Consider the following 21,116-nt stretch of genomic DNA (forward strand, 5'->3'; position numbering starts at 1 on the left):
ATAGATATAGCTGCTAAAGTACAAAGGAGGGACAAATGTGAAGAGAAAAGACAAGGACGTAGGAATTGTGCAGGACTTTTGAAGGCACATACGAGCAATTTAAACTTGATACATTGGGCAAGAGGAAAATCAGTGGAGTAACATGGTCTGAAACTGTCAAGAAAGATCACTTCGGCTGGATTGGAGAGGAGTGCCTATGTACATCAAGGAAGCCTGAGAGGTCATCATAGTTGTCTCAAAATGGAAAATGACAAGAGCCCTCTGTCCACCCATATTAACAGTCTACAGGCCATACATCATTTGGTCACTGGTTCAGTTTTTGGGGTATACTATGACAGCTTCTTATACTCACCCTGTTATGTAATGCCTTTTCCACGGGAAACAAATTAGGGTTGGTCAATGTCAGGGGAGGATAACAGGAGATCTAATACACTAAAGCGTATCAGCAAAAGATGCCAAATTTGCTTAGAAACTGGGTTTGGCATTTACAATGACTACAAGTGCTCCTTGTGCAAGCATGGAGCACAGAGGAGTTGCAGCCCTTACAGGTAAGGCAAGTAGCAGCACTTCAGGCACCAGTCACTCACAGCTCCATTCCATTTGCTTCCATCATGATGATTAGAAAACGGCATTCTTCCTCCCCCAGTAAATGGTTGAATTAAATTCTTATTTTAAAAAGTTTGAAAATTCAGAAAATCTCAGCAACTCCGAATTACAATTATGATCAAATCCCCTGAAAAAAAACAAGATTTAGTCCTTGCTGCTTGGGACAAAGACGCCACATTTCTGTTATAAGAAATGCTACGTTTGAGGTGGGATTCAGTGCAACACTAACAATGCCTTGTGTTAAAGAAAGTTGAAACAAACACTGAAATGTAAGTTTACCACCTAGTAGAGACAGAGGGTAGCTGTGTTTGAAAGCGTGCTATATGGTTATAGTTAATCCTTGTTAACTATATACAAATTGGCAGTTGGCCCAGAGGCAGAAGCTACATTTAACTCATCCTATGAAACTGACTTATTACAGCAGAATCCAAAATGCTATATAAAACATTAACCAACTACACGTGGGGAAGAAGGATATAAACAAGCAGAGTAATCCAGACAATTAACATGAATCTTATAAGGTCCACTTCAGTTCTCTCCCCTTCTTACCACCTCCCTCTCATCTTGTTAGCTGCATTTTTTGCAGCAATTATATAAATGAGTATGCATGCATACACTCAATACCCAGCTGCACCTTTACTTGGTCATTAATGGCTGGCTAAGTTACTTGTAAGCATCTTAGTACAGTGGGTCTCAAAGAGGAGTATGAAGGATGAAAAGGTAATGGCCTTACAGACAGGCTTAACCACATTTCACATAGACAGCATCCCTTATACTCTGCTCTTGGGGTATTTGAGTTTAAGATTAAGCAAGAGATGGTAGTAGCGCAACCTTTGTTAAACACTACATTTGGGTTCTGCCAGAGGAGAGAGTGTGTGTGTGTGTGTGTGTGTGTGTGTGTTGAAAAGAGAAAGGAGAGACTAACACTGGTTTAACCCCCAACCCTGCCTCCAATTACCTTTATTCTTCCTTGATGTAAAAAGAAGAAGGAGAAAAAAAAAAAAAAAAGACCTTGGTGGCTGAGCTGTACAGCAGCCAATGCCTTTAATCCTATCAGATTCTCCCTTCATACCCATTTTTTTTTTGCTACAGCTCTTAAAAAAAATTACAACTTCAGTAAAGAAGAGTTTATCGAGTGGAACTGCCTGAATAACTGACCACTTATTTCAATGATCTGCTGAGGAGTTGCCCCCAAAAGGAAATCAGACAATAAAAAGAGGACTCTGCATTACTTAATCTGACAGGGATGGAGGTCTCAACCTTTTCCCAAACATTAAACAAGAAACACACTATGTAAATCTGGCATTAATGGCCTGAGTGCTCACAGAGACCACTGAATTCATTTCCAAGATTCAGAAGGGAGGTGGGCTTTACAATACACACGAAACTTAAGCAAGGATATTCCATGATCAGGATGTGTAGAGTTAGCCTTATCTTCTGTTGTGCCTGTTAATTCACACTATGAAATGTAGGTATATGGGGGGGAAGAGGGGAGAACACACAAAGAAAAATTTACCTGCTGCACAGGCATAGTATGTATTTTGTTTAAATGCAGAAATATTGATAAACTCTCCACCCCAAACTGGCAGTATCAAATCCATTTAAAAGAAGTTATAGCTAACTATTAAATAATTGCCACCCAACATAAAAAGGAATATAAATAGTTCATTAATATGAAATTAATAATTTAGTTTAGCAGCTTGCATTCTAATTTTCTCTGGGACAAGACTTGAAATGACAGAACACACCTTCCCTCTCCTCCCCCCCCCCACAAAAATGGGGAGGCCAAACAAGGCCTAACCCCCACAGCTACAGCAGTACTAACAGGTACCACCACAGTACAGCTTTAAACTTAGCAGGGGCTGCTTGGTGGTAAAAATAGTCTTGTCACTGTTGATATTCAATCAATACTCTAGGAAAAATCATTGGCTCCCCATTTATTTATGTAATAAGCCTGCCACAAGCTAGCAACAGTTAATGATCTTTCTTGCTACAATTTATTCTCCACAATGTTAATAACTCTTAAATGTGTCACACTTGAAGAATGCCACTTCTAGTAATGAATGGATTTGCATAGTGCCAATTTCTTTGTAAACCAACTGAAAAACTAACCCTCACTCACTGAGGCTTGTGCCTGGCACAGGTATCCAAACACACAACTTTACACAGCAAATTATTTCAATCTGCCTCCCACAGCAGAAAAAAAAATTCTTGATTTGACTTACACGGATGCTATTAATATACAGCTCAAAATGTAATTAGATCCTCAGCAATTTCCATAGCTTTGCCCCTCATTCATTGCAACAAAGAACGCAAGCTGTAATGTATGTGGAATCTGCTCCAAATAAGTCTTTGACTTCACATATATTTTTAAAGATAAATATGAAAAAACTCCTTACCCATAAATGGAAAGTAGGATCACTGCTGATCCTACACCAGTCAGGGTACCCAAGCCTTTGAAGGGAGCAATGCATTTTCCAGCTTCTCCATTTACAAACGTGTGTATGTGCGCGCACGTGCATACACACACAGAAAGATACCCTGCTTATATATTTATCATTGCCCATCAATTCTTCCCTCCCCCATATACTGAAGGATTTTCTAAACAACATAGCCAATACTTTTCAGCGATGCTTGCCATCAACTTCCCCTCACTTTGGGCTCACTCTCCTCTTTCTCCTTGTTGATTGTCCTAGGTTTATGTGAGCTGAAATAAAACTAGGAGAATTAACATGTGAGCTGAAAAATCTGTACACCTTGATCTTCCAGGTCAATAATATGTACAGGGTGTCTATCAGTACTATAGACAAGATCAAATAGTCACACATTATGCAGGGGTCCATAGTACCAAGAGATGCTGCTTTTCATTTACCTCCCTCCTTTTGAAACCATTTATTATTACTTGAGACTTGTACTAGGTCCTTGCTTGATTGTTTTTATTTTTTTAAGTCCAGTGGAGCATTTCACAGCAGACACCATCTTTCCTCTCCTTAAGTATTTTAAGGGATATTGTATTGAAACTCCTCCAGGAATTTTATTGTGACCACACAGGAAAATGAAGTAGATGCTAATAATTTATTGAGTTGCTGATCCAATGTTTTTAAAAAGTGTCCTGTGGTGTAAAGACATGCTGTCCAGAGAGGTAAGTGTTGACAATGACATTCCCAGCAAGTGCAAGAGAATGAGGCGTCTAACAGCTACTGGACCCTTAATAGACAGTAGCTGCACACAGATCTATCAAATGTAGTCTTTCAATAGACAATAGTTGTTTTTTTTTTTTTTCCAAAAAGACCACATGATTTGTTAAAAAAAAAAAAAAAGACGACGACCAGAGGCTTAGCTAAAAATATACAGGATCTTTTCATGATCAGATTCTTCTAAACAATTAGGACAAATCGTGCTCTTTAAAATTAGCTAAAGACAGATGAAGGCCAAGGAATAAGATGTGTGCACCAGGATAGAGGGAAAGGGGGAACAGAGGGATTTATTTTCACTCTCGGACACAAAATCCCTTGCCATCAGGAAAAATTATACTGTTGCTCGACCATTCTGGATAAAAAGGAATGTGTGTGTCACAAGGAAACTGGCATTCAAGTAAAATTAACATTACTTAAAAGTAAGAATTGTGTATGAATTTGAATATTTTACTGAAGCATAAGACACTTTCTGTAAAAGTGGAGCTCTCATATTCACTGCCACTGTTTTCATTTTACTGTATATTGCATTGCTTAGCACATTGGAGATAATAAATAGTTCTGATAAATATATAGTATGTTCTGTTAACCAAAGAAAAATATACTTAATGCAAATGAGAGCTCCTTTTAACGGAGACCTGCTGAAGGGATAGTTCTGATGTAAAATTTTCGACTTGCTTTTTTCCCCGTAATACATAGTTAGAGGAGAAAAACCAAACCAAAGGGATACAGATAACTTGATTTTTTGAAACTAATTAAATTAAATACTCTGATAAGATAGAGCATGCTTTGTGTATCTATTTTTTTAAAATGGTTTTCTGCTCCCCTTCTGAGGCTTATAAATGTCTTTCCATCAGGGTAGAGTCGGTGGGCCGCAAGAGAAACACCAACATGCTGGTGCCCACGCTTTCCTTCCTCCCCACACACCTGTCTTGCCTGCAGTTTCAGATCCGCTGCTGCAACTACGCGTATAAGGGTCTCTTGCAGAAGTTGAGGAATTCTAGGTATGGGTACTGCCACCATACCAGAACATGAGATGGTAAGTGCAAGTGATCATCAACATCATAGTGGAACTAAATACACACAAGGGCTGTCAAATGCACAGAGGAAATAGAAGCAGTTTTTTCTCCCTCTCATCTCTCCACTCTCTAGATACATGATCTTTCAAGTTGGGGCACGTCTCTTTAAAAGCACATAAATGTGACTTTTTAGAAAAGAGGAAAGTCAAAATATAAGAACTTACAACATATTGTTCCCAGAAGAATTAACCAAATTTTGTTAAATTTCCTTATTGCTACTAAAAAAGGGATTTATTTAGTTGTGCAATCATTCTTCATCTAAGACAGAGGCAATGTGTGATTAAATATTTTGTCAATTATTGACAGCAAATCTTTCCCACTGAGGTCAAGAAAAAACTGCAGTTAATGAATCACAAACGAAGGGCCACTGGTTTCCTACTCCTTGTCCTTTCATAGAATTATAGAAGATTAGGGTTGGAAGAGACCTTAGGAGGTCATTTAGTCCAACCCCCTGCTCAAAGCAGGGCCAATACCCAACTAAATCAACCCAGCCGGGGCTTTGTCAAGCCAGGCCTTAAAAACCTCTAAGATGGAGATTCCACCACCTCTCTAGGTAACCCATTCCAGTGTTTCACCATTCTCCTAGCGAAACAGCGTTCAAAACAAACCTGAATTACTAACTGCTATTATTGCTTCATACATGTGTCAAAAGTCACTGTGCCACAGAACTTAATAAGCATACAACTAATGCAAAACAAAGCCTTCTGAAATTTTAATAGCAGGGGAAGGGGAAGAGAAAGGAAGAGGGATGTATCAGAACCCTATTGTGTAAGTGAATTTATCAAATACATAGTATGTGCAAGTCAGGGAGAAGAAAGAGGAGACATGATACATCAGTGGAACAAGTCTACACACACACACAGTTCTGGGCCACAGTAAACAAACTGAACCAGACCGACTACTTCGATTAGCTGCATAAGCAATTAAAAGGCATATATGACCCCTTATAATTAAATAACCATTCAACTATATTTCTATTATAAACAACATTGTCAGGTCACTCCTCTTTCTGAAAACATCGAGGTCCAAATGTTCACAAACTCATGTGCCCAATCAAGCCAGTCATACACAACTCCCAATAGGTGTATCAACCCCACATAGGAGGTGGTACACTTTCACCTCATTTTTCAAACTCAAGATTTTCATTCTTGAGCTCTGCACCTAATAAGATTTTTGTTTTGTTTTTATAATGTTTGAGCAAAACCTAAGTAGCCGCTAGCCAGTGGTGTGCTGATACTATTGCCTTACACGCCAGCCAATATTGTTTACTTGTACTTCTCCATTTGTCTGTTGTCTCTTGTTTTATACTTACATTGTGGAGCTCCTTGTGGCAAATAGCATCTTTTTGTTCTGCTTTTGTACACTGCCTAGCATAATGGGGTCCTGGTCTGTGCCTAGGGCCTCATGGCACTACAGTAATATAAACACTAATAATACGAGGGTCATGTTTCCCATCCCACTCCAAGAGGGAGGATCATTTAAAAATGGCTAAACTTCCCATCAAAATTAGTCAGTCACTAGTGAGTTGTGAAAGCTATTTGACCGTTTTTTAAATCTTAAAAAGACTTTAAATATTTGCCAGTGACCCTACCCAGTAGAAAAATTTCTCCTTGTTTCAGTTAGCAATGACACCTTTGGTATAAACATGCCATTTTATTACTCCTGATAACTTTATAACTACCAGATTGATTTTTTTCAAACTTAGCTTGATGTTTAGTCCTTGTTAAGATCTATGAAACAAGCCATACTTGAGGATTTTAGTATCATGGGTGTAATAATGCAACTATATTCTATTCAGCCAACACAAAACATGGCAGCGCCTTTTCCCCCTCCAAAGTAAACAAGGTAGGTTAACATGGATACAACGTTCTAGCAAGAATCTATAGTTTATGCTCTTCACCAGCTAAAGAACCTCCTTGCTTGAGCACGGCAGGTGAATAAGGTACATGATTGTTATGTAGCAAATCATGAGGGAAAAGAACTTAGCCCAGTGGTTTTCAACCCTTTCTTCATTTGCGGCTTTCATGAGCTGAGTAAGGATATAGTCTTGCATAAGTGAACTGTTTCAGCAATTTACATAACTATCATCAGGTCCAATTCCACTCCTACTATTTTACAATACGGTTATTATAATGCAATACAATTAAAACTGACCAAAGGCTACATTTGTACGTCAGTATATTGAAAAAAAGCAATTTAAGAGGTTTAACTTGAAAAGTTAAAAATACTGTAAATACATCCAATAATTGGCGCAAGTAATGTTAAAACTTTATTAATACAGTTTCGGGATAGCTCACATGAAACAGAAATAAGATTAACTCATATACAACAAAAAATAACATTAAATATCAGACTACCTACACTGTTAATATTCTATAGCTATTTCCTCAAAAAACATTTCTAATGTATTGAAATACCATATGTTGTCTTTAAGAGATGTACCACCTTGGTGTAAAAAAAAAAAAAAAAAAAAAAAAAAAAAGAGAGAGAGAGAGAGAGAGAGAAACATCCTGCTTAGCTGTTCCATCAATTTCAAAGAGCTTTGGATCTGGCCCTTAGTAAATACACGATGAAAAAATTAAAAAAGCAGTACATGCTGTATTATAACCTTGTACGAGAAATTCTGTCTTCTAGATATCATTCTGATAATTAATTTAATGTAGGTATGTCATAATTCTTACAAAGTTATGGGTGTAGAAAAAAATGCATGTTAGGGAAATGGGCCCCAAATCTGCAAATGCTTACACACATGCTCCACTTTACTACCATGAGTAGTCCCAAAATTAAAAGCACTATGTAACAGCTAGGCATTATTATTACTACTACTCAGAGTAGTAAAATGAAGCGTGTGTGTAAGTGTTTGCAGGATCAGGGCTAGAGCACGTCGTCACATAATTTAAGAACGCAATGCACCATGCAAAGAGAAAGATAAGGTGGTATATTTGAACCATAATCTTTACACTGTTATTCAAGGAGTGCTTTGTTCACATCACTCTACTAAGTGTGTTTTCTGTACTATATATCCTATTTTAAAGAAATTAGCCCTTCACATCCCATAAAAATTCAAAAAGGGAAATATTTCTAAGTGTCAAGTTTACAAAAAAGTGTGTGTGGGGGGAAATGCATATGAAATATATCTGACTCAAAACAGAAGACAGTGGCACAACCAGGAACTTGTGGTGAAGATTTGTTACACCCTTTTGAAGATGTTTTGTTTTTGGAAAAGAGAAGCAATGGCACAGTAAGTATTGCTGTCTCCAACTTCATAAAGAAAGAGTATTTGAAGAATCTCCCTCAAGTAGTCACTTTTATGACAATGGGTCCAGAAGTGGATCAGTTCTGGAATGGCTGTTTGATCCATGACCTGGGGAGGAGGAGTCTATTTAGGGTACCAGGTCACTTATATTACTTTCGCACTGCCCGCTACTTCAGGACAATGAGCAGCTTTTCTCTTATTCCACCCCCTTCAAATCACACCCCCGCCAACCTTTTTTAAAAAAAGAAAAAAGATACCCTGGGATCTAGTGGCTGGTAGGATGGTAATAAATATACTTGTAATGATTATACAGTACTTTTGTGGTTTCCACATTTCATTGGGACAGACACCAAGAATACAAGTGCAGTTTATACTAGGTTTGAATTTTATTTCTGTTGCACATTAATACTATCAGGAGACTTCATTAAAAGTTACAATAATGTGGTTAAAGATGAGTCTCCTTGAGATTATTCTCTAAGAAATTTTTATGTCAATCTTCAATAACTCTGGAAAACGAATGAGTACTTATGACAGAGCTTGAATAATCTGTCAGTCACTTACTAGCCAGAGGACTAGACCCGCCAGCCAGAGGTGGATGTGAAAGATGGGTGTGCAGGGGTTTGTGTGCCTACCGCTCATAGCTTTCCCAAACTGTAGCAGAGTGAAACTGATGAGATAGTTTTGCTCTACTTGCAGAACGAACAAGACGTATCTGATATTCACAACCCTGTGGGCAGCACTGAAAACTATGATCCACAGTAAGTTTTTTATACTGAGCAGAAAATGATGGCTTAGGCCCATTTTTTCCTCCATGGAAAACTTCTCTCTTGCTAAGTAATCAGTCGGTAAGTGTATTTTTTCCAAACACTTACTTATGATACTAAATGCAAGAACAAATTGACCAACCAACACAATTTACAATACAATGCCCCATAAAAAAATCCACTGTAAGAAACAGAAAATTTTTGCTGTCAGAGATATTTTGTTCTTGGTTTTAACAAATCACCTATATGGAATATAAAAAAAATTGTAAACAAGGCATAGTCAATTTGTCACAAATCCCACACAGAATGCCTACTATATTAGCAACTTTCCTGCATAAGTTATGTACTTATGAGTCGTTAATTACAGCCAACTAATTGTCTGGCTCTTCCACTCATTAGGTCTTTATTAACAGAATGCTCATTGACAGATGAGTATGACCAGTTTGGGATTTTTTTTTTTTGTTTATCCTTAATTACTCCCTAATCCCCATATGAAGGAATCCTTGTCTAGCTATCCTCCAGCTGCTCTGACCTGGAAAACATACTCAGACTGTTCAGTCACGGCTCTGAGTATCCAGAGCTAACCCCACACTCAGATTTTATCTGTCATTTCAGAGCACTTCTTTTATACGGTCTCTAATTGGCCACAACCACCAAAGCATTCGCACAATTTACTTAGGACAGCAGGCAGACATGATAGCTTTGGCCAGGAGTTAAACACCAACTTATTCATCATTGGCATGGAAAGCAATGTGAATACTACACTTCTAAAGGGACAGGAACGAGGAGGAAGAAAAACATCATCTTTATACGTGCTGTTTTGGAATGGTTTAGCTATTTTGTTAACACAACAACTAGTGCACTGACTAGATGCATAAAGAAATAGTATAATGATCCAGCTCCCTATACTTCCATCTGCTGTGATGCATGGAGAGAAACACAGAAGAACAGCAGAGAAAAGCCCAGAAAGCAGCAACAGAGAGTTGCCTTCCCTTGGTATGCTCTCTTGTTCCTGGGAGCCTGCAGGAAGCCCCATTCCATCCCCATAAAAATCTGTATGGATGGCCTAACTCCCAGGGAGGGATGAAATGCAACACATGTCCAGGAATATACTGCCATACTATGGGAGTTAAGGCTCCAAGAAGCAGTATTAACCGCCATTCCAACATGTCCACTGTGTGTGTGCGCTTGTGAAAAAAAATTGAGGAGGGGATATGGTGCAATGGCGATTTGGCAGCCACACATCCCTGGGCTTCCAGCAGGTGTCATGATGCTCAAATTAAGTGCTTTTGATAAGCATTAAAATAGCTATTAAAAAAATGGTTTCACACTTAGGATTTGGTATTAGACTCCATCACCATAGCAATTAGGAAAAAAAAACAACACACAAAAAACAAGAACTCATCTCCAATGATGAAGTCAGACACAACAACTTCACTAAATTGGGTGAAATAACATGGCTGCAACTAATGTCAAAACGGAATGGGATATTATCCTATTGAGGTAATAGCAAAATTAAGTTCCTTAAAAGAAACTGTCCCTGTGTCACAAACCCTATTTGTTTAAGCAGGGGAGGTGTACAACCAGACCTTATGCACTGATTAAATGAAACCCAGGACAGTTCTAAATTTAAGAACTGGGTTTTATCCTGTCATTTTACAGTATATTTTTTAGTTAAAGGCTAAATTAACAATTCTTGTTGCTCTCGCAATTGAGTATTATTGCCTGAAGCAAACATTTTCCTTCTAAGGCCTTTCTCCTGCAAACAGTTGTTCTTCAAGTTCAGTGCCTCTACACAAGTCACATTACTCACAGGCCTAAGCATTTCAGGTCCTAGCCTTTAGACTGTAAGCTCTTCAGGGTAAGGACATCACCTTCCTACATGTTTGAACCACGCTTAGCACACTTTAGAAAATATCTATTTAGATTGAAACAATAAACACGCACACAAGAGCTCTAGGCACCTTAACAATTAATTAGGCTCCCAACCACATAATATTGACCAACAAGGGGGGTGGGGAAGGGGGAAAACAAAAAACCACACAGAAGTAACAAGTTAATTCAACCAGCCAACAAAACAAAAACAAAGCTAGTTCATTTGGCTGCTATGGGATTTGAGGCTCTGTCTGTTGAAGAAAAGCATCCTCCTCCCTTCCATGGAGTCCCTATTGATGGTGGGGTGCAGGGCCAGGCTGCAGATTCTAGCGTGCAATAAAACCTGTGCTGCAAAGACTAAATTTTGCTTGTCTTATTCACATAAATAGCCCCAGGGAAATCAATGGATCTACATGCATAATGAAGATAAGTAAAAGAACACAACTGGCCTTAAGACTGTAATATTTATATTTCTTCTGCCACTCTCTTCTTAGCCCTCCCCCAATTATAAACAGATGTTAAGTAAAAGCTAACATATTGCACCATATGGCAAACCCATAATCTAATCCTGATTGCAATTTGAGAGAGTTTCCGTGTAACTGTTTTCAGTTTCTCCTTCCCTCATAAGAGAAGAGCTGCCTAAATTCACTACCCTCACTGGTAGCACGTGCGCGCGCGCACACACACACACACACACACACACGATTATGGGTTTACAAGTTTGCTTGGATGCCTAACCAAGCCAGAAAAAAATCTGTTCAGTATGTGCTGCATAAGCAAAAGAAATTACATCCTTGAGCATCTGCAAGGAGAGATATGGATCCTTAAAAATACAAATTAATGAAAGTGCCAGCGCATTACTAACACACCAGTTCCTGCACTGATTGTACTTCATGGAGCCAAACCAAGAAAAATAATTCAAAGATACTGTTATCCACTCCCTGAAAAGTTTATATTTGCAAAGGTTCACATATTTAAAATGAAGTGGTAGAATAAGCAGTATGCTGTGGTTTTAATTACACTGCGTAATAACAGACCAATAAAGCAGATATTTTTCTTCTGTGAAAAATAAGCTAAACAGCACCACCAAGAAATTATTTCTGAAAATGCTCTGCACCTCTTGTGCCTTTCACATAGCTATACTTCAACACATTTTATAATGTAACAGATTATCAACCAGTAGTACTGTATGTTGACAGTCTAATTCAGATATCAACAGCTCACATCTACTACACAGTTTATTATTCACTTTTGAAGAAGAATGCATTTCAAGACACAGCTCAGAGGGATGGAGACAGTAACACACAAAGGCCTCTTCCATTCCCTTTTCCCTTGCCACCATGATTTTAAGATTATAGAGATTTCCCCCCTACTCCCACAACTACAGGGCCCAATCGATAGCAGGAGGAGTAGGTCTTTCACTTGCTCAGCCACAAAAGATGGGCACAATATAGAGCAGTTTAACATTTCTTCCGAGTGATGACACCTTCTCAGAAGGTTGATTGTGTGAACAATATTTGTATACAAAAGCATCTGAAAGGTTCTAGGCTGTAACTTGAGTTTAGAACCTTAAAACACATTAAAGAAAAGCTAAAACCTCTTACTATAATTAACACCTATTTCATTGCTAAAGTATTTATAGACTTTTCTTAAAATTCCCAGATATCATTCAATTTATGGTAATACAACAGTACTAGCAGACAACAGTTGTATTACTACAAGAATTATCCCACAGAAACAGAACATTCTACTGATCTTTAAGTTATGTAAGTACTACTAAGATGCTTACCAGACATCTTTTCCCTATTACTTTCACATATAGACATATTCTGTGACTTCTGGATTTAACCATTTTGGCCACAGAAATTTTTAAGGTTGGTTCATACTTCTGTATCACTTTTAATACGTAACCAGAGAGAGACTACAAAAAGATTACACTGCCGGAGAACTCAGGAGAGTAATTTCTCATAGCTAAAAATTTAAGACTTTATAGGTAATGTTATTTTGTAGCCTTCCTACACCATCTCTCACATTTCTCCTTTTTATGTCTAAATTAACTTAGTGTTTTTTCAAACTATCTTTTAATCCAGATCACAGTTACATTAGAACTAAATATTAAAAAAAAAAAAAATTCCCTTTGCCACAAAAATTTTGAGCTAGTACTATTACTATGCAATTAAGATAAGCTTGACAGCTCTGAAGGGGAGAAGCAAATTTCTCAAAGGAATATCAGACATGACACATTTCTAGAGGGAAAGTAAATGACATTGCCTGCACAGTTTCAGGACATCAACCTGTTAAGAAGAATTTAAGTTTCCAGTTCTCAAAACCATTACTGAAGGTCAAACTCTATTTGCTAGCAAAGCTTAATCTGTTCAAATATCCATTCACCATGTTCCGAATAAGAGAATGCAATATACACCGCTAACCCGCTGTAACGCGACACGATATAAACTCAGGTTCGCATATAGCGCAGTAGCTGCGGGACTCCGGCGGCGCTTTAAAGGGTCCAGGGCTCCGGCTGCTGCGGGGAGCCGGGGTCCTTTAAATCACTGCTGAAGCCCTGCCGCCACTACCCCAATATAAAGGCTTTGCACTTACAACACAGTAGGGATTTTTGGCTCCCCACGACCGCGTTATATTGTGATAGCGGTGTAGTTACAATAAGCCAATACTCAGGAGATAGACATTCTTTGCATTTTTAGAGAGGAATATTTTTGAAGATTTGCACAAAACATGCATCACTAAAGGAGATATTTGCCTACCTGTAACAGGCAAACTAATATCACAGCAAAAATTTGTTTTCACACTGTCTCCAGAAAGACTATTTGCCCACATTACTGAATACAAAGAGATAAAACAGTGTCTTCTTAGGCTAATTCTACACTAATAGTGCTGCAGTGGCACTCTGCACTGATTCAGCTGCGCCACTGTAGCGCTTCTGGCTACGATGCTCTAAACAGTTGGTTTAATTATTCCACGAGAGGCAGTAGCTATGTCGATGGGAGAGTGCTGTCTACACCACCGCTTGGCTCGGTCTAACTTATATCACTCAGGGATGTGGATTATTCACATAGGGATGTGGTTATACCGAAGTAGGTTCTAGTGTAGACAAGGTTCAGATGTGCAAACAAAACACCACGATAAATAGAAAATTACTTGTTGTCTCGTTCATCATGTAGCAGACTGAAGATAAGGATATAGATAAATTCATCAGTGACTATAGTGAAGTTTATCAGACATCTTGGGTAAATTAAAAATAGCAACTGTCAGTGGCGATTCCTTCTCATATCACGAACCAATGAGCACATATAGCCTGATTTTCAGACACACCAAGGACAGACAACTCTAACTGATGTCAATGAGACAGGCAGACACTCAGCACATATCTGAAACACACCCATACCTTCTTGGGAGCTTTAAATCTAAAGTATTTCTTTTTTCTGACCAGTCAAGAATTCTTGGTTTGTACACTAATTATTAGAATGATACACTGTTTTTCTCCAGTTTTTTTCCCCCTAAATGTAACACAAGGCAGTTACTTCATTTAAAAGGGAGGGCATGTCCTAGTAGATGCTTATTAAGCACCTGTCATTTTATAACTTTAATCCTATTACTTTTCAAAAAATATTTGTTTTATTTTAAAAATGACTGGGATAAAAAAAGCCTTCATGCACAAGGAGTATTCACAAATTCGTGTTTCACAACTATGAAGTCTTATAAAATAAATCTTAGTCAGTTTTTTTTAAACATATCACAATACCAATGCAGTTTCTCTCTCTAATCTAGAAAAAAAAGTGACATTGTAACAATCTAAGGGCTTGTCTACACATACAGCGCTGCAGAGTGCGTGTGGTGAAAATGCTCCATAATGACAGGAGAGAGCTCTCCCATTGGCATAATACAACCACCTCTGAGAGAGGCAGTAAATGTGTCAGCGGGAGAAGCTCTCCCGCTGATATAGCGCTGTCCACAAGGGCACTTATATCGGCGTAACTTATGTCGCTCAGTGGAGGGTGGTCACACCTGAATGACATAAATTATGCCAATATAAGCTGTAGTGCAGACATAGTGTAGCTTTTTCGGGGATTTCACAAAAATAATAAAAACAAGCAGCAGAAAAAGTCATTATAGGACTAGGCACCAAATCACACCCAATTTAGGTAAATAGGGATGTAGCTATAGCTATACTCTTGTTTTGGTAAATTGTCACTATAATTAATTAAGCAATACCTCTGGTATTGAAACAACTTCCATCAACAAAGATAAGCCTATTTTTATGGAGGCAAACACATTTTGATAAGTCCATTATTAAAGTTTGATCAGCAGTACTAAAAAACATAATCTCATAGTAAGTACGCAATAATGTGGCCAACTCATACACCAACAAAAGCATTGGAACTGGATAAAAGTAAAGACTACACAAGAGTATTTAAAATGCATGGTCACACAGCTGCAACTGCAGGTAGAATTTAAACGAACAGAAAAGCTTCAGTAAATTTGTTGCTCTTTCACAATAATCTGCATCCTGGCCAGAACTGAATTTGCATCAGCCTTATGAAATGTCATGGTTAGATGATTGATTACTATGTTGCTTATCCCTTATACAGATGTCACAAGCAAGCTTCTTAAATTTGTATTAGAGAAAAAACTTTTGTATAAGTAATGCAATATTTGCAACAATTGAGAGCAGAGTTTTTTTAATAGAAGTTTCTGATGAAAATAATATTTAATCTGGACGTCTCCCAAGATTGTTGTACACATGTACACACGTTTAGGATAATACCAGATTAGCCAACATGCACAGGAATAAATCATGAACAACTGAGACAATTACAGGGGATCCTATAAGTATCAATACTTCTGGGGTCCTTTATTTGAATTCCCCCTCCCCTTCAGGATAAAAATACACCAGTAGGATGAGGAAGCAAGTTTACTATTCTTGGGTAAAGGCACTGTGGTCAGTAGTAAACAAACGAAGAACTGTTTCTTCCACCAGGGCATATTGCTATTCCTTACATTAGCTTAAAACATCTATGGATTTTATGACAAGCTAAGATGGTTTTAAATTGAAACTAATAAAGGAGGTTTAACCTATGCAATGCATTTAGCAATACATTTTTAACTGATCTTCCTCATTAAAATAGTAACACGATTTTTATTTTGTAATCCTTCCGACAATAACTATATGATGAAAAGGAAGAATGAAAGTATTTTACGAGTAAAAATAGAATACTGAGTCATTAATTTGAAACTCATTCAATGAACCTGAGGGCGCCCGTATAGTGCCTTCTCAAAAGGTGTTAGAGGTATTTTATGATCCATACAAATAAGCACACCATATTCCACTTGGACTATTAAAATTAGTGCATTCATTCACCTACCTTATTTGTGACTGCCACACACACTACCTCTAAATAAGGGGAGAAACGGGGTGGCTTTGCAAGACTACAGCCTCCAGCAGTGCCAACCCCCAGTGTTAAACTATGAGTCAGGCCCCAGTCATACTGGTTTAAAAATAATAAAAATGGGATTATTCGTATTTGCCTTCTGTTTTTTGAGCCTTTAGGATTCACATTTGCAAACTTTTATTTGCAATCATGAGGGCTGAAATCTTATTTAAAAAAAAAAAAGCTGAGCTTCTCACATAACTCCAGAAACCAGCGTTATAAGCAGAAATACCAACAATCTAGAGACTCATGATTAAAAAGATAGAAGAGCTGGGAACACTGAAAGTAGCACAGATCTGGGTATCTAGGAAGTGATGGTGATGACAAAGTATTAGACAATCAATTCTTGTTTTGGCCCATTTAAATAATAAATGTAGTTTCTTATTAAACAAAAGTGCTGCAGTGCTTTTATATCCTCAACTACAAAATATTCTAGTCTATTTTGACCAATAAGTATGTTTTTATGAAAACAAATATAGCTGAAGTTTTTGCACAGATGTCCTAACATCTGATGGTGTTCCTTCAACCAACCCTGTTTTACTGCATTTAGTTTATGCTACCCTGAAATTCATTTTTAGAAATGTAATCCTCTAATTCTTCAAGTATGAATGCTAACCATTTACATACAGAAAAGTTAGTGGCAGTATGCAATGTATCGCTGAAAAGTAGATAAAAATGGTAGCACGAGGTTAAAAAGGGACAATGTCCAATTTATTTTGTAAACAAATTAAAATACGTAATTAGTAGCATCTTAATAACTGCTTTTTTAAAAACTATTTATGCTATTAACATTTTGCATTTCTCTCGGCTTGAACAAAAGAGAAAGAAAATTAGTTTCACTTTTGGATACTCAAGCTGTAATGTTTGGTTTCCAAGTACTGTAAGGAAAGTTTATTTTAAAATGCACTGCTACCTCGATATAACGCCACCCAATATAACATGATTTTGGATACAACACGGTAAAGCAGGGCTCTGGCAGGGTGGGGCTGCGCACTCCGATGGATCAAAGCAAGTTCAATATAACACGGTTTCACCTATAACGCGGTTAGATTTTTTGGCACCCAAGGACAGCGTTATATTGAGCAAGAAGTGTATAATAATTTCCCCGAGAATTAAAAAAAGTCCTAGAAATATTATCTTTGTCTTAAATTTTGTACAAAAAAATCTGTGTTTGGGACCAGATTTTATGCTCAGAGTTTCCCTTTAAAGTAAATGCAAGGAGAACTGGACCATAAAACTTCCCTTGACTGGCAGTTAGACCTTGCTTTGTCCCTGAAAAACTTTTACAACAAAAACCTGATAGAAATCTAGGAGCTCTGAAGGTTTTATTGTGGTGTTTAATATTTACTGTTACTATGTAAATTCCAGTATGTGAAGTTTATAAATTAAGCTAGTCCATTGAATTAATGTCTTATTTTTACTAGCCCTGATGTGAACTATTCTGGCACTGAGTTGTAACCATGTTCTTGCCAAAAACCACAGGAATCAAGTCAAGCGACTTAATTCAGGCCGCACATAATATCTAGACCACACACTTATCAAAAGCGCATGGTTTAGCCTCACATAAGAGACCATTTTTATGCCTTTTAACATAAAAGGTATTTCTATCAACATAATACGGCCAAGCTCTCGTGCGCACAATAGAATGAATTAAACAGATTTGTTCTTTTTTAAAAATTTGCTTATATGGGAAAAAAACTTGCTACAAAGAATTTTATGCAAAAATTGAATTAATGTGTGTCTACTGTCTGTGACAATGCAGCAAGGTTTTAAACTAGATAAGATGATCTAGCTAAAAGTTAACTTAAAAGAAGTTCACTGTATTTTCTACCGCAGTGCCATAAGAACACGAGACTTGCCAGCCTGGATCAGACCCCAGGTCTAATCTAGTTTAGTTACCAATCTAGTGGCCAGCATTAGATGTTTCTGAGGATCTAAGCAGCTGCGGGATCATTTCCGTCACAGATTAGGTTTTATCCTGGTCCCTAATAGTTAGAGACTGGTTTAAATCCTGCAGAATGAGGTTCAATATACTTTTCAAAAATTGTTAGCACTACCTAACTGTGAACATTTTTGTTTGTGCATACAGAGTACATATGTATTCACACTGACATAACCAGGTTAAGTTATGTCCCTTGCAAAATTTAACATTTAAGTTGTTAATATTTTGATACTAAAATTATATATATTTACTCCAGATTCACTGGGCCATTAACAACAAACTGTTTAAAAAAATAAATCCTGCAGTTCACAAAAGACAAAACACAAAATGAACTCAAACACAACTGACTTCATTTAACATTAAGCTGAAGGCTCTTAAAAGCCAAAGAACACTACAAACGCTAGCCACTGGTTTGGGCTTGCTATCGAAAAGCTGTGGCAGAAGCTGTGCATTTAGTAGCATTCAACAAATAAGCTTTATAAACCTACAGCTCTTAACTACTATAAGTCTCCTGATCTGACTTTTTTTTCCACTTTCAATAAACAGAGAACAGTTAAAAAAATTAGATGGATTCTCCCACATCTTTATATGCAGAGTGTCATTTTGATTTTAGTAAAATAATTAAAGATCACATGACAGATATACAGAGCTTCTAAAATGTGAAGTGTATTTCTCTCTATATACAAATAATATATTGCAATTTAAGTTACCTGTTTGACTAACATAAGCCAAAACACAACACAAAATTATTTGAGATCCTTATTTAAAATCTCACACATACATACAGACTGTTAGATATATAAACACAAAGTTAGAAGTTATTAAATTAGCAATTATCAAGTTCTAAATTCCTATTCGTTTGAATTATTTAAGACTGCAACATATGATTGTTTAAAGTCACATTCCTTATTTGAATTATACCTACTAGAACACACTGTATCTTAAAGGAAATCAGATGGGACAACATGACTATGTATAGGAACAAGAAATTAAATCTGCATGCATTCTCTAGACCTAGGTCAATACATTTTTGCTTTAGTCCATAATAATGAATTTCTATATGACGTGGAAGTAGTACCAGTACCATTTGGAGTCCCTTAACCTGTGTTGTATGATCACTTCATTTTACTGTATTCACACTCAGGATATGTCTACCCTACAGCCACTACACTGGCACAGCTATGGCTCTGCTGCTGTGCCACTGTAGCACCATAGTGTAGACACTTCCCACATTGATGGAAGGTTTTTCTGTCACTGTGGGTAAACTACCTCTCCAAAAGCACAAGCTAGGTAAATGGAAAAATTCTTCTGTTGATCTAGTCTAGTCTAGTCTATACAGGGGGTTAGGCTGACCTAACTATATTGCACAAGGCGCAAATGTTTTCACAGCCTGAGTGCTGTAACTAAAAAGCTTAGACCAAGCCTCATACACAAGCACCCCTCCCCCATATTATAATATTATTAATAGGGTTATCAATTGGGAGATTCCTTTCACAAATTCTGATGGTTATTGGCCAGTTTGATAGTCATTCATAAACACACTGTACGTTCTTTCAGCACCTACTGTACCTGCCAAGTTCTTCTCCAGTCTCATAATAATCATCCAGGTTCTCCTGCCTGAAGACAGTCATGATAGCTGTCACCCTTCAGAAAAACCCAGCCGACTTCAGCACTTTTTCCTTCCAGCTCATCACCACATCTCTGTAATATCCAATGACACTTCATACACTACTGTGCGCCCTGGAGAGAGGAGAGGTAGGTGAGCGCCTGGGTTTTTTGTAAGAGGGCTGTGTGGGGTGGTGCATATCACACACGCAGACTGACAGTAGCAAATCTCCCAGCTAATGATACACAGAAATCCCCATGGGGATTTAAGAGATCAATCACACAGCGCCTGTGGCCGTCAATCCCTCGCTCTGCTCCGCGCAAACCAGAAGGGGCCAAGCCCCGAGCCCTCTTCCGCACTCCCCCCAAGCGGAGCTGAGGAAGGAAACCTACGAACCGCCCCTCCCAAGCCCCGGCTGTGCGGCTGACACATGGGCAGGAGCCAGGAGGAGGAAAGCCGCCGGCAGCTCCTCGGCTCTGCCCTCTGCTTCTCCCCGCTCCTTCTCCCGCCGCGGCACCCAGCTGCTCCCGGGCCGGCACTTCCCAGCCGCACGGCCGCCACATTCCTCAGTGACTCCCCCTCCGTTACCCGGCCAACGAGGACGTGCTGCCAGGCGGAGCCGCCGGGGCTCCCGCGCCTCCTTACGCGCCAGGCTAGCAAAGGCGAGCGGCGAACCCGCCCAGGCAGCGGAGACTCCGGGCATCCCCGCGAGCCTCCAACGCACCTGGTTCCCAGGCAGGGGACGCCGCAGCATGCGTCTAGCGGCAGGAGCCTCGGCCTTTGCACACTGCCGAGCCGGCAGCGCTGCCCGAGGGGGAGCCCTCCTTGCCCCCCCCAATCGTGGTGCTGCAGGAGGAGGGGACGCGGCCGCAGAACCCGCAGTGCCGGGAGAACCCACCCGCTCCCCCCCCCAGTGCCACTCACTGCCGCCGCCGGGGGCTCGCCGGCAGGAACTGGGACGCGGCACCCACCTCCCCGCTGCCCGGCGCTCGTTGGAGCAGCGCACAAGGGAGCAGCGCAGGGCTGGGGAGCGGGGCTCCGCAGCGCGGCCAATGAGAAGCCGCCCGCCACCCCCCTTCCGCCGCCTTCTCCTCCCCTTCTGGCCGCGGCCTGCCCCGGCTGTCGGGCGGAACCGTCGCTCGCTCACAGGTGCATGGCCAAAGTGCGGGAGGCGCCGGCTCTGGGGCCCAGGCTCCTGGAGGCGAGCCAGGCAGCGGGGAGGCAATAGCGCGGCCGAGCAGGTTCCTTGCGGCGGAGCCCGCTGGGATGTGCTACGGGTGGGACTGTGGAGCAGAAGGGAGCCCCCGAGGGCACCGTGGAGTCCTGGGGCGACTGAAGCGAGAG

General features: G+C 39.3%; 1 protein-coding gene across 3 annotated transcripts in view; it reads right to left on the bottom strand.

The window, feature by feature from the left end:
* Positions 1-20,797, bottom strand: part of DAPK1 (death associated protein kinase 1) — a 145,667-nt gene extending 124,870 nt beyond the window's left edge. The window contains exons 1-2 of one of the 3 annotated variants that reach the window (XM_032802867.2): positions 20,497-20,797; positions 19,736-19,906 (exon numbers count right to left, since the gene is read on the bottom strand). In XM_032802867.2, the coding sequence (XP_032658758.1) occupies positions 19,736-19,797 (62 nt within the window). In that variant the 5' untranslated portion in view covers positions 19,798-19,906; positions 20,497-20,797. Of the gene's footprint in view, positions 1-19,735; positions 20,109-20,496 lie in introns of those variants that run through there. The other 2 variants (XM_075067236.1, XM_075067235.1) reach the window with 2 other exon arrangements.
* Positions 20,798-21,116: the final 319 nt, after the last annotated feature.

Source organism: Chelonoidis abingdonii, chromosome 6 (genome assembly GCF_003597395.2).
Source record: "Chelonoidis abingdonii isolate Lonesome George chromosome 6, CheloAbing_2.0, whole genome shotgun sequence".
NCBI classification, from domain to species: Eukaryota; Metazoa; Chordata; order Testudines; family Testudinidae; genus Chelonoidis; species Chelonoidis abingdonii.